Source organism: Eurytemora carolleeae, unplaced genomic scaffold (assembly GCF_000591075.1).
Source record: "Eurytemora carolleeae unplaced genomic scaffold, Eaff_2.0 scaffold2105, whole genome shotgun sequence".
Lineage (NCBI taxonomy): Eukaryota > Metazoa > Arthropoda > Copepoda > Calanoida > Temoridae > Eurytemora > Eurytemora carolleeae.
The window spans coordinates 8,714-19,779 of NW_019398031.1; the positions used below are offsets into that span (position 1 = coordinate 8,714).

The 11,066-nt window shown below is 40.0% G+C and overlaps 1 protein-coding gene across 1 annotated transcript; it reads right to left on the reverse strand.

Annotated features, from left to right (window-relative positions):
- Positions 1-2,403: 2,403 nt before the first annotated feature.
- LOC111716664 (uncharacterized) lies at positions 2,404-3,555 on the reverse strand. Its single transcript, XM_023492147.1, has one exon. The coding sequence runs from the start codon at positions 3,553-3,555 to the stop codon at positions 2,404-2,406; it is 1,152 nt and encodes a 383-aa protein (XP_023347915.1).
- Positions 3,556-11,066: the final 7,511 nt, after the last annotated feature.

An 11,066-nucleotide genomic window follows, 5' to 3' on the forward strand; every position in this document is an offset into this window, starting at 1 on the left:
GGGGGGGCGGGGGTATGCAGCTAATTGAATGAGCAAAACAGGACAGCCAGGAAACAAGAAGATTGGAAAAATGAGTATCTGCATTCTGCATTAAATACATGTATCAATTAATTTGTTTCATAAAAAAATTATAAATAAATAAATTGATAAAGTTAAAACACATCTTTGATGATTATATATTGAGGGATTACACATCTTTGATGATTATATATTTAGGTAATAAACATCTTTGGTGATTATGTATTGAGGTAATAAACATCTTTAGTGATTATATATTGAGGTAATAAACATCTTTGGTGATTATATATTGAGGGAATAAACCTCTTTGGTGATCATATATTGAGGGAATACACATCTTTGTTGATTATATATTGAAGTAATACACATCTTTGGTGATTATATATTGAGGTAATAAACATCTTTGGTGATTATATATTGAGGTAATAAACATCTGTGGTGATTATATATTGAGGTAATAAACAAAGTAAACAAAATAATAGTGTTATAGGTAATTTTATGAAACTTGTGTGTACTTGTCTTATTTCAATGGCTATTTCTACATAAAATAAGCTGTGAAACAAAGCAGGAGTAAAAGTATAAAGTTTTTAATTTTTAATTTGATTTTCATTTCAATTAAAAAAACATATTTTGGAAATATCCTAAATTTTTTGGAGAATATTCGGGAACCAATCAAAACTTTTTAGCACACGCCCTATAATGTACACCTAATTTAACTTCATAGCATGATGATTACTTTATAGCACTTTCATTATGAAAATCACGATGAAGTGAGGCCAGAGTCTAAAACTAAAGAATGAAAAGTTTTGACTTAAATTTTAAGTTCATGGTTAAATGCCACTTCTGACTTAATTTAAACCAGAACTTTAACCATAAGGTTAAATATTTAAACCTGTGGTTAAATATTTAACTCGCCGAAATCGACGAGTTAAAATTAAACACAGGGTTAAAATGTTGAAATCCCGCAATCCCTATTTGTCTATCATCATTCAACGATAAGCGGCATTCAACTAATTACGATATATTTAAAAGTAAAAACCTTGATTTAATAAATTTCACGTTTTAGATTAATTAATGGTTGCATGTAAACCCAAAATACGGTTGTAACTGGAAATATGTTTTGTTTTCGGTTATGTAAATATTTTGAAGTTGACTAAAACAGCTGATTAGCTATGGTTAAGTAATATTCTCCATAAATCCTTTTCTCTGATTGGGTGAAATTTTTCCCAGGAAATTCAAATTTAAAATTGAGAAAGCTTAATATTTAAATAGCTATTCATTATTTTACAAAACTTTTAACCTCGACTTAAAATTTGCACATTCTTTAGTTTTAGACTCTGGAAGAATGATAAAGTACACAATTGTTGTCGGATAGCAGCAAGATATAATGAACAGTAATACAACAGGATAACCCACAAATCGAAATCGATAATGCAGAGAAACTCTTTATTTCCTAAAAAATGAAATGGATAATAACATATAAATTATTACAAAGTTTTATAATTATATAATGAAAAGATTCTTACGATCTAATAATTGATATGAAGGTTAAAACTGTTGGGGAGTCCTAAGACGTTTTTATATATTAAAACTTCTGAAAAGAATGACAATTAATTGTTAACAAAAGTCACTAATTCTTTATATGAAAATATTCTGTTCACAATAATTAAAGTGTTTAGACTTTGTTACTGGAGAACAAAGAAAATGGGGCTAAAAATTATTTGGTTGGGTTTCTCCGAGAGGGGATTTCAAGTTAAAGACGACATTACATGGATGGACGGGGGAGTCTTGTAGTTAATGGTTGACACTGGCCCCAGGCAGGGTTCGAGGATGTTAGGATAACATACAAGAATCTAAGGAAAACCATTAACAATATACTGAAACATGTAGTTTGAATGATTGATAGGTACTAGATTGATTGATGGAGATAAACAGAAGTAACATTACAAGATGCATTAATTAATACTGTATGCAACAGGCAACTAATTGATGAGATTAAACAGTAAAGGAAAATTGAAATTGCGTGGCACATTCTCCTGTGCTTATTAGTCAAAATAATTTAAAGGAAGAATAAAAAATAAACTTCATATGTAAACTAAGAATGTGCTGAAATCTTGAACATAAATTGAATAAAGAGCTAAAATGAAGGAATTAATTAAACTAGAAAAGATCATTATTGAAGTTAATATGGAAATGCGAGTAATTGTGTCAAGAACAAGAATCATGAATTTTAAGGTTTATTTTTTTTAAGGGAAAATTTAAGTAATTGAATTGAAATGTTTCCTGTTTGTGTTCTAAGAAAAATTGAAATATTCAAATAGTTGATTCCTGTGTTGGTGCTGGGTATAGCTCTATTGATTGATTTCTTCGAGTTCCGGGTGGAATTCATCTTGTGTAGGCTCTGGTCTGGAACTTGGAGCTGGGGCTAGATTCCGTGCCTCCCGAGGTGAGGCTGTAGACGGTTTCCTGAGGGTTCTGGGTTTCCAGGTTCATGAATGGAAACAGTTGGTTGAGGTGCCTGTCTACCACTATCTTCTGCCCTCCTACTTCGAGACGGTAGCTAATAGTAGCGCCATAAATGTCTCCATTCTTTCTACGAATGAGTTGTTCCACTCTAGCTGCAGAAATAGGATTCTTGTATATGGGTTCGTTCTTGAACAGGACTATGTCTCCGATTTGGGGGAGGTTGCCCTGGTCCTTCCAGGTGACAGTGAATCTGCACCGAGTATATTCCTGCTCCCATAACTCATGGAACATGTTGAGAGTGACGTTCCATCTGGAGATCTGTTGGTTGATGGGAGCTACAGGGTTGACCTCGTCTCCGAAACCCTCTCTAAACCCCTGGAGAACATGATTGGGAGTGAGGGTGATTCCCAGCGGAGCTCCAAGAATCAGAGGTCGATTATTGAACTTTTCAATAACTCCATGTGTCCAGGTGAGCAATTCCTCGTTGTCCATGATCAGCTGGTGAGGGTGGACGAGTGACTTGCTGACCGTGTTCTTGATAGAGCTGATTATTCTTTCCACTGCTCTGATACCAGCATGATGTTTGGGCAGAGTGACCCTGAACTCAATGGAGGTGAACTTTAGATTGAGGTTGGAGATGACCTTCATCTCAGTGTCGACCAGATCCTTGCCAGCCTTGACGATGTTCAGACCAGCATCAATCCAAATGATGCGAGGTGTGCCCCTCAGAGCAAAGGTTCTGTTGAATCCTCTGGTAATACTCTGGGAGCTGTAATTGTGCAGGATTTCGAGGTGCACCCCGCGACTGGAAAGGCAGAGAACAACAAGGACCCATCGTTTGGTCTTGTTACAGTTGACATGGGCAAAAACAGGTCCGAAGATGTCAGCTTGACAGTAAGTGAAAGGAGATTGAACTGACTTGAGGACATCAGGGACGTCTGCTTCGTAAACCGTGAAGGGTACCTTATTTAGCTTGATGCATCCAGGGCAGGACTTCTTTAGGTTTGTGATTATTTTGAGGACCCCAGGAATGAAGAATGTGTGTGAGCATATGAAGGACGTCCCTGCCATGACCTAGATCAGCATGAGCATCATTCAGGATATTTAGTGAGGATAATTTTCTTGCAAATGAGGGGAACTCCGATCCTGGAACGGAAGCTGCCATCTGACGCATAGTAAACTCCGTCTACGACTTGGATGATGAGGTGTTTCATCTTATGGTTCGCTATAAGGAGCTCAGATTCCGAAGTGAAACACCTGAGGATGGAGAACTTGATGGAAGACTTAATCAAGCTCCAGGTAGTGGTAGGATTGTGGTTCTTTCTCCTTCTCCAGGTTCCACAAACCTTGTGGATGAGAATCAGAGATTTGAGGACTGTAGAGAAGCTCTGAGTGTGCTGCAGGAGACTTAAAATCAGTCCCTGGGATGGGTTGACCGGAATTGACCTTGTGAGGTTGACCGACAGAGTAGAGATTTCACTTGTGGTGATTGAAGAGCAGAGGATAATTGGCCAGGAGGGCTTCTCTTGGGGTAGAAAACCAGAATCAGTTATTGGGTGAGGATGTAGCGAAAATCTCCATTAGTGTGACTCTGTAAAACACTGGATTCCCAGCAGGATCATTCTTTGCAATCATTCTCAAGATGATCTCTGAATCTCCGATGAACGGGGGAGGGGAGAGGGAGACGTTGAACAATTCCTGACTGATCTTCTGTTCCATCCTGGAGGCGAGTATGGCCCCAGCCATTTCAGTTTGTGGAGCAGAGAATGCCGACTTTCCTAATATCTTTGAGGAGCTAGAAACAAGGTTGAATTGACCGCCAGAGTGCGAATAAACACAGGCACCATATCCTTGTAAGGATCCATGGAAAAATATGAATAGTTGAGCTTGGTACTGAAATATAACTTGTCTGGGGAAAAATATTTCCCTGGTGAGTAAGATCTCTCCCACTGCAGTTCTAAACCCGGTAGTACATTCCTCAGACAGGATCGAATTGATGGATGGAGTTGATGGATCCGACAGATCTCGCTAAAGAGGGCTCGCACTGAGAACATGAGAGGAGCAGCTAATCCTGTAGGGTCGTAGAACTGACACACAACGGATAGGACATTCTTCTTGGTGATAGGGAGAGATTCGTCCTGCAGAAAATCTGAGTCTAAATTCGTGCCGGAGGGAATTCCACGGGATTTCTTGTGGAGGTTGAGGCGAAATTTGAGGCTGTATAGGTCCCTGAGTCTATCCCATGTCATTCCCAGGTATTTGCTGACACCATCTTCGCCAGATTTTTCCCAGGATTTGATCAAGAAACCACCTTTATTGAGAATTTTTTCTATTTCTTGTAGAAGAGCAGAGAGCTCGACAGTGGGAACTAGCGCCCACCCCTCCATCGTCAAAGTAGGTGTCCTCCAGGACAGCTTGGAGTATAGCAGGGTGGAGGTGGGGGAGTCATGGATGAAAGTCTGGACAGTTGCAATTTTCGCACAAGTTGCATAGTTGCTGGACGCACTGTTGCCGAAAGGAATTGCTTGGTCTCGGAAAAATCTCCAGGTAGGGTTAGGAGTAGGGGGACATGAGAAAAAATTGGAAGGAACACACATAATCCTGAGGAATGAGTCTTTGACAGAGGTGAGTACAGATCTGAAGAATTTCTGAATGTTATAAACAGTGAAGTGAGGGTGACATCTGGAGCGTATTAAGATTCCTCTCATGTTGGGAACGTTTCCAGGGGCTGGTAGAGAAACATTGTTGAGGCTGAGGCCAGTCTCGGTGCGCATGGAACTGTCTGTGGTCATTCTAACCTTGGTGGACGAGCTGGTGGAAGACACGACGAAGTTGTAGGCTACGAAGTGGAGTTGGTACTGTTCTCTGTGGTCATCAGGGTTGATTTCAATATAATTACCATTGTTGATTTGTTGATTGATGTACTTGTCGATCTCAGCTGCGACCTCAGGTTTGTCGGAAATTCTAGCATGCAGAGCGTAGATCCTTCTTGTAGCACCCTAGTAATTCTCGCCAAGGTTTGGAAGATTCAGTTTATATAGACAATTAACTTGAACTCTACCTTTGACAGGGTCCACGACGGTGTTGTCCATGATGGCCTGGATGTTCTTCTCCTTAGTGATCTTGAGGTGTTGCTCTAGGATGGAAGGGGTTGTGAATTCTTCGGCTGAGGTGAGGAGGAGGAGTTGATCTTGTATGTCTTGTATCATCAACACATTGATGATGACGGTGTTGCCGGTGTTGGCGAGGGGGGACTCGGACCAGGTGATGGAATTGGAGGGGACAGCGCCGTAGACCATGCAGTTGTTGGTGATAGTACTCTGGTAGAGTGCTATTCCCAAGGGATCTCGTTCAATCTCAGTAGGGAAGAAACAATGATTATCTCCCCCTAGCAAAATGGATACATGGCCGTCGTGAGGTTTCTCCACTTGGGTGGGATGGTAAAGGAGAACGCCGGGCCGTTGTTTTGGTCTTCCTCTATTGTAGACAGTTTCAGGGTCTTGCCTTGGATCCTCAGTTTGACCGCAGTAGTAAGTACTACTTTACCTTCGCCAGCGTAGATTGCTATCTTTACTTGAGAAGAACTCCCGAGGGAGTACATTGATCGAGGGATGTTAGAGAGGGCTGACCTGGAAATGAGGCTGAGCTGACAACCTGTGTCATATTGAATCCCTATTGGGGTGTTGCCAAGGAGTACGGTTTCTACCAGGGGAACTGACCTGTCGGTGCTGACCTTGGAGACAGAGATGAAGGGGGCCTGGTTGTTGTGCATGCAAGCCTTCTTATGTACGGGAATTCCTTTTTTGAGGCAACCCTTGGGACACACTTTGGACACACCGCTGTTGTAGGTAGTCTTGCACTTGTAATCGACGCTGTGAGCCTGGGTACATGTGAAACAGAGGCTGTTATCAGCAATCAATTTGGGGATTTCGGGTGAGCTCAGTTTGCCAGTACCAAAGGCGCTGGTGAGGGAATAATGGTTAGCTTCAAAACCCTTGATTGAACACATGGTGCATGGCCTTGGAGGACGGTGGTGCTGGGGGCCAGAGAACCTTGGAGGCTGAGGATTAGGTTTGGAGGTTCCTTGTCTGACTACATTGACTCCTATGCTTGAAATACCGAGGTCGAGATCATAGAGATAAGGAGTGGATTGATAATTCTTCTCTAATTTTTCCACAAATTGTGAAAGGAACAGGAAAATGGCTGGAGGTCGGACATTGGCTGGCACGGAATTTGGAGAATTTGTTGTTGAAGGATGGTCTCACCTCTGAAGGCAGGCTCTTCATGATGTTTTGTACCAGAGGCTGGGTGAGGGCAACGCTGTGGAGATCTTCCTTGTCGTGAAAATTCTGCATGATCTCCAGGTTGGCTTGCAGGGTCTTGATTTTGGGAGACCTTCTGGACTGATTCATAGCAAGGGAGGAGGTTAAATGTTTGATTGACGTCTCTCCCGAAAATATCTATGCTTCCGAAATTCTTCTATCAGTTTAACCTTGAAGGTGAGCCAGTCAATGATGTTGTTGAAAGGTCCTCATTTAGCAAGAGGGATGGCATTTTGAGTGAGAGCCACTTGAACCTTGAAGGTGAGCCAGTCAATGATGTTGTTGAAAGGTCCTCATTTAGCAAGAGGGATGGCATTTTGAGTGAGAGCCACTTTAACATTATCTTCAGCTCGGGTCAGGTTGAACCTGTTCAAGACAGCCAACAGCCAGGGGTAGAAGTCTGCAGATTTTCCGCTCCAGGTTGGTGTATCAAGTTTAGGAGGTTTGAAACTGGAAGAAGGTTGTTGATTATGCTGAGAAGAGGGGGGGGGGGAGTCAGGTATGATGGAGGACATGGAGGCATGGGTTGCCAGAATATCTGAGGCGGTCTTCCTGGCAGTGTTGAAGGCGGAGCAGTCATACATGAGGAAGTCAAGGTTTGAGATGAGGTGATTTGGAGGGATTGAGGGAGGTTGGCGGGGGGTAGGGGAGTTGAGTTGGATTCGTCGATGTTCAGTTCCTCACCTAGATTGTGGACATGGTTGGTAGGTGTAGGGCATATCATGCATCCTTGCATTCTGCAGGGATTGTTTCTTGTACATCTTTGAGCTTCCTGATGAGGGGTTTCTGGAGAAAATTCGTTGAGAGTGTGAGGATCCTCCTGTTGAGGAGTAGCTGGGTTCATCTCGTGGCTTTCTTGAAATTTCGACACATCTTTTAGATCAAAATGTTATCAGACAGCAGCAAGATTCTCAATAATGAACAGTAATACAACAGGATAACCTACAAATCAAAATTGATAATGCAGAGAAACTCTTTATTTCCTAAAAAATGAAATGGATAATATCATATAAATTATTACAAAGTTTTATAATTTTATAATGAAAAGATTCTTATGATCTAATAATTGATATGAAGGTTAAAACTGTCTGGGAGCCCTAAGACGTTTTTATATATCAAAACTTCTGAAAGGATTGACAATTAATTGTTAACGAAAGTCACTAATTCTTTATATGAAAATATTCTGTTCACAATAATAAAAGTGTTTAGACTCCGTTACCAGAGAACAAAGAAAATGGGGCTAAAAATTATTTGGTTTGGTGTCTCCAAGAGGGAATTTCAAGTTGAAGACGACATTACATGGATGGGCAGGGGAGTCATGTAGTTAATGGTTGACACTGGCCCCAGGCAGGGTTTGAGGATGTTAGGACAACATACAAGAATCAAAGGGAAAACCATTAACAATATACTGAAACATGTAGTTTGAATGATTGATAGGTACTAGATTGATTGATGGAGATAAACAGAAGTAACATTACGAGATACATTAATTAATACTGTATGCAACAGGCAAATAATTGATGAGATTAAACAGTAAAGGAAAATTGAAATCGCGTCGCACATTCTCCTGTGCTTATTAGTCAAAATAATTTAAAGGAAGAATAAAAAATAAACTTCATATTGTAGAAGCCTGACTTTTAGTTATAAGAAAATATGATTTTGTCTTAAATGTTAAAATTAGAATTGAGTTTGCATAAATGCGCAAACAGTTTCACTGATATTTCGCAAACTTGTTCAATCTCGGATTTTACACTAGTCATTCTTAGTATGTTAAACGGGTAACATATGAATAAATAAACTTATGAAAATATGTTATCATTCTGAGTTATTGAGACTTCTATACTGGTGATCCCGACGAGAGAATTTATCCTATAAATTCAAGAAACAACTGTGGTGAAAAATAAACACACAGCCGTCTCATCTCAGTGATATTTTTCAACTTTAAACAATGAATACCGGAGATATTCCTCCTTCAGACTCAGGTGTCTCTAACCTAGGAGCAATCTCACTCAAGATACCAACATTTTGGCCAGAAGATGCAGATATTTGGTTCAGTCAAACCGAAGCTCAATTTGAATGCAAGGGAATTTCTTCTAGCAGAACTAAATATTTCCATTTAGTTAGTTCTTTGAATCAAAGTACAGCCCGGCAGTTAGCAGATTTGATCCGTCATCCACCCCAAGAGAATCCATATGAGGTATTAAAAGCAAGAATGCTGAAGTTATTCACTCTATCAGACTACCAGCGTTTTGAAGCATTGATTAATCTACCTTTCACAGGAGATTGTAAACCTTCTACTTTGATGAGTAACATGTTGGCTATAATGCCGGAGAATTTTGCACCTGGCTTACTTTTTAAAGGATTCTTCTTAAACAGGATGCCTTCAGAACTTCGTGTTCTTCTGTTAAAATCAATGAATCTAGAACCTAGAGATCTAGCAGCAGAAGCAGATGAACTTTGGCAAGCCAGGACTGTCACAATGTCTAAATTATCTGAAACAACAAATATAAACATAGATGAAGATGTTTTAAATGCAATGAGATACAGCAAAAATGTGCCAGAACAAAGACGACAATCCAACAATCCAGCCAACATGAGAGCAAAAGGTAATTCAGATGGTTTATGTCTCATTCACAAGAAATATGGTAAAAAAGCTAGATACTGCAAGAACACAGAAACATGCACATGGTCGGAAAACTGCTAGGCCGGCAGGAAAAAATACTCTTCCTGCCGGAAACTTAATCTATTTAACAGATTCTCTCTCATCTAGGGATTTTCTAATAGACACTGGAGCATCAGTTTCAGTTTTCCCTTACCATGGAAAACCTACACAGTTTACTAAACTCAAACTTCATACTGCTGATGGAACCATGGTTCCCTGCCATGGAGAACGCCTGCTTCCACTAAAATTTGGTTCACACTCATTTGAATGGAGTTTCCAGTTAGCTCCAGTAACTACACCAATTATTGGAGCAGATTTTCTTATCCATTTCAACTTACTTGTAGACATGGCTGGGAAGAAGATATTGAATGCCTCAACACTCCATGTCATTGGCTCCAAAATAAACACTGCTCCAGAATCTATATACTCCACAGCTAACATATTATCTACTCCAGATGAAATAAAAGGAGTACTAGAAAAGTTTCCAAATGTTGTTTCTTCAGAAAGTTTTACAGCAACTCCACCACGTCATGCTACTCTTCATCACATATCTACAACTCCAGGACCTCCAGTTTTTGCAAAGGCAAGAAGATTGGATCCAGATAAACCAGCAACGGCTAAAGCTGAGTTTCTAAAAATGGAGAAAGCAGGTATCATTAGAAGATCAAACTCACCTTGGTCCAGTCCTTTACACATGGTACAAAAAAAAGATGGAACCTGGAGACCTTGTGGAGATTATAGACGTCTCAATACCAGAACAGTTCCAGACAGGTATCCATTACCAAATATAGCTGATTTCTCAGCTCATATATATGGCTCCAAGGTTTTCTCTAAACTAGATTTACTCAAAGGTTACTATCAGGTTCCTATGAGCCCTGAAGATTCTAAGAAAACTGCAGTTATTACTCCAGTTGGTTTATGGGAATTCTTGAGATTACCCTTTGGGTTAAGAAATGCTGGTCAAACTTTCCAAAGAATGATGGATGAGATTTTAGGAGATGTCCCCTATGCTTTTGTATATGTAGATGATATACTGGTGTTTTGACCCAACCTCCAGTCCCATGTGATACATCTGCACTCCATTTTAGAACTTTTGAGAGAACATGGATTAACTGGGTTCCATTGGGTTTCTTCTCAAGAAAACTTACAACCCCAGAATCAAGATACTCTGCTTTTGATAGAGAGCTTTTAGCAGCATATTCTGCCATCAGACATTTTAGATTTAGGTTAGAAGGGTCAAAGTTTACATTATTTACAGACCATAAGCCTTTAACAACAGCATTGTTTAGAGTTACTCCACCCTGGTCTGCTAGGCAACAACGCCATCTATCTTATATTGCAGAATTCACAAACGATCTAGTTCACCTACCAGGAATACAGAATCAAGTGGCAGATACTCTATCAAGACCGGCGGAAATAACTACGAAAAGTCCGCTGTCTCCATGCAATGTTTCATCTCATATGACTCCAATGTTTCCATTACACACAGACAAGTCAGAGATTACTCCAAACACAGATGTTCCTAAAATGGATTGGAAACTGTTTTCCTCATTTCAAGAAACCTGCATGTCAGTCAAAAAGATGTTATCATATGAATC

What these genes read in the sequence shown, in the direction of transcription:
- LOC111716664 (XM_023492147.1), bottom strand. Translation starts at nt 3,555, where the DNA reads ATGGCAGGGACGTCCTTCATATGCTCACACACATTCTTCATTCCTGGG.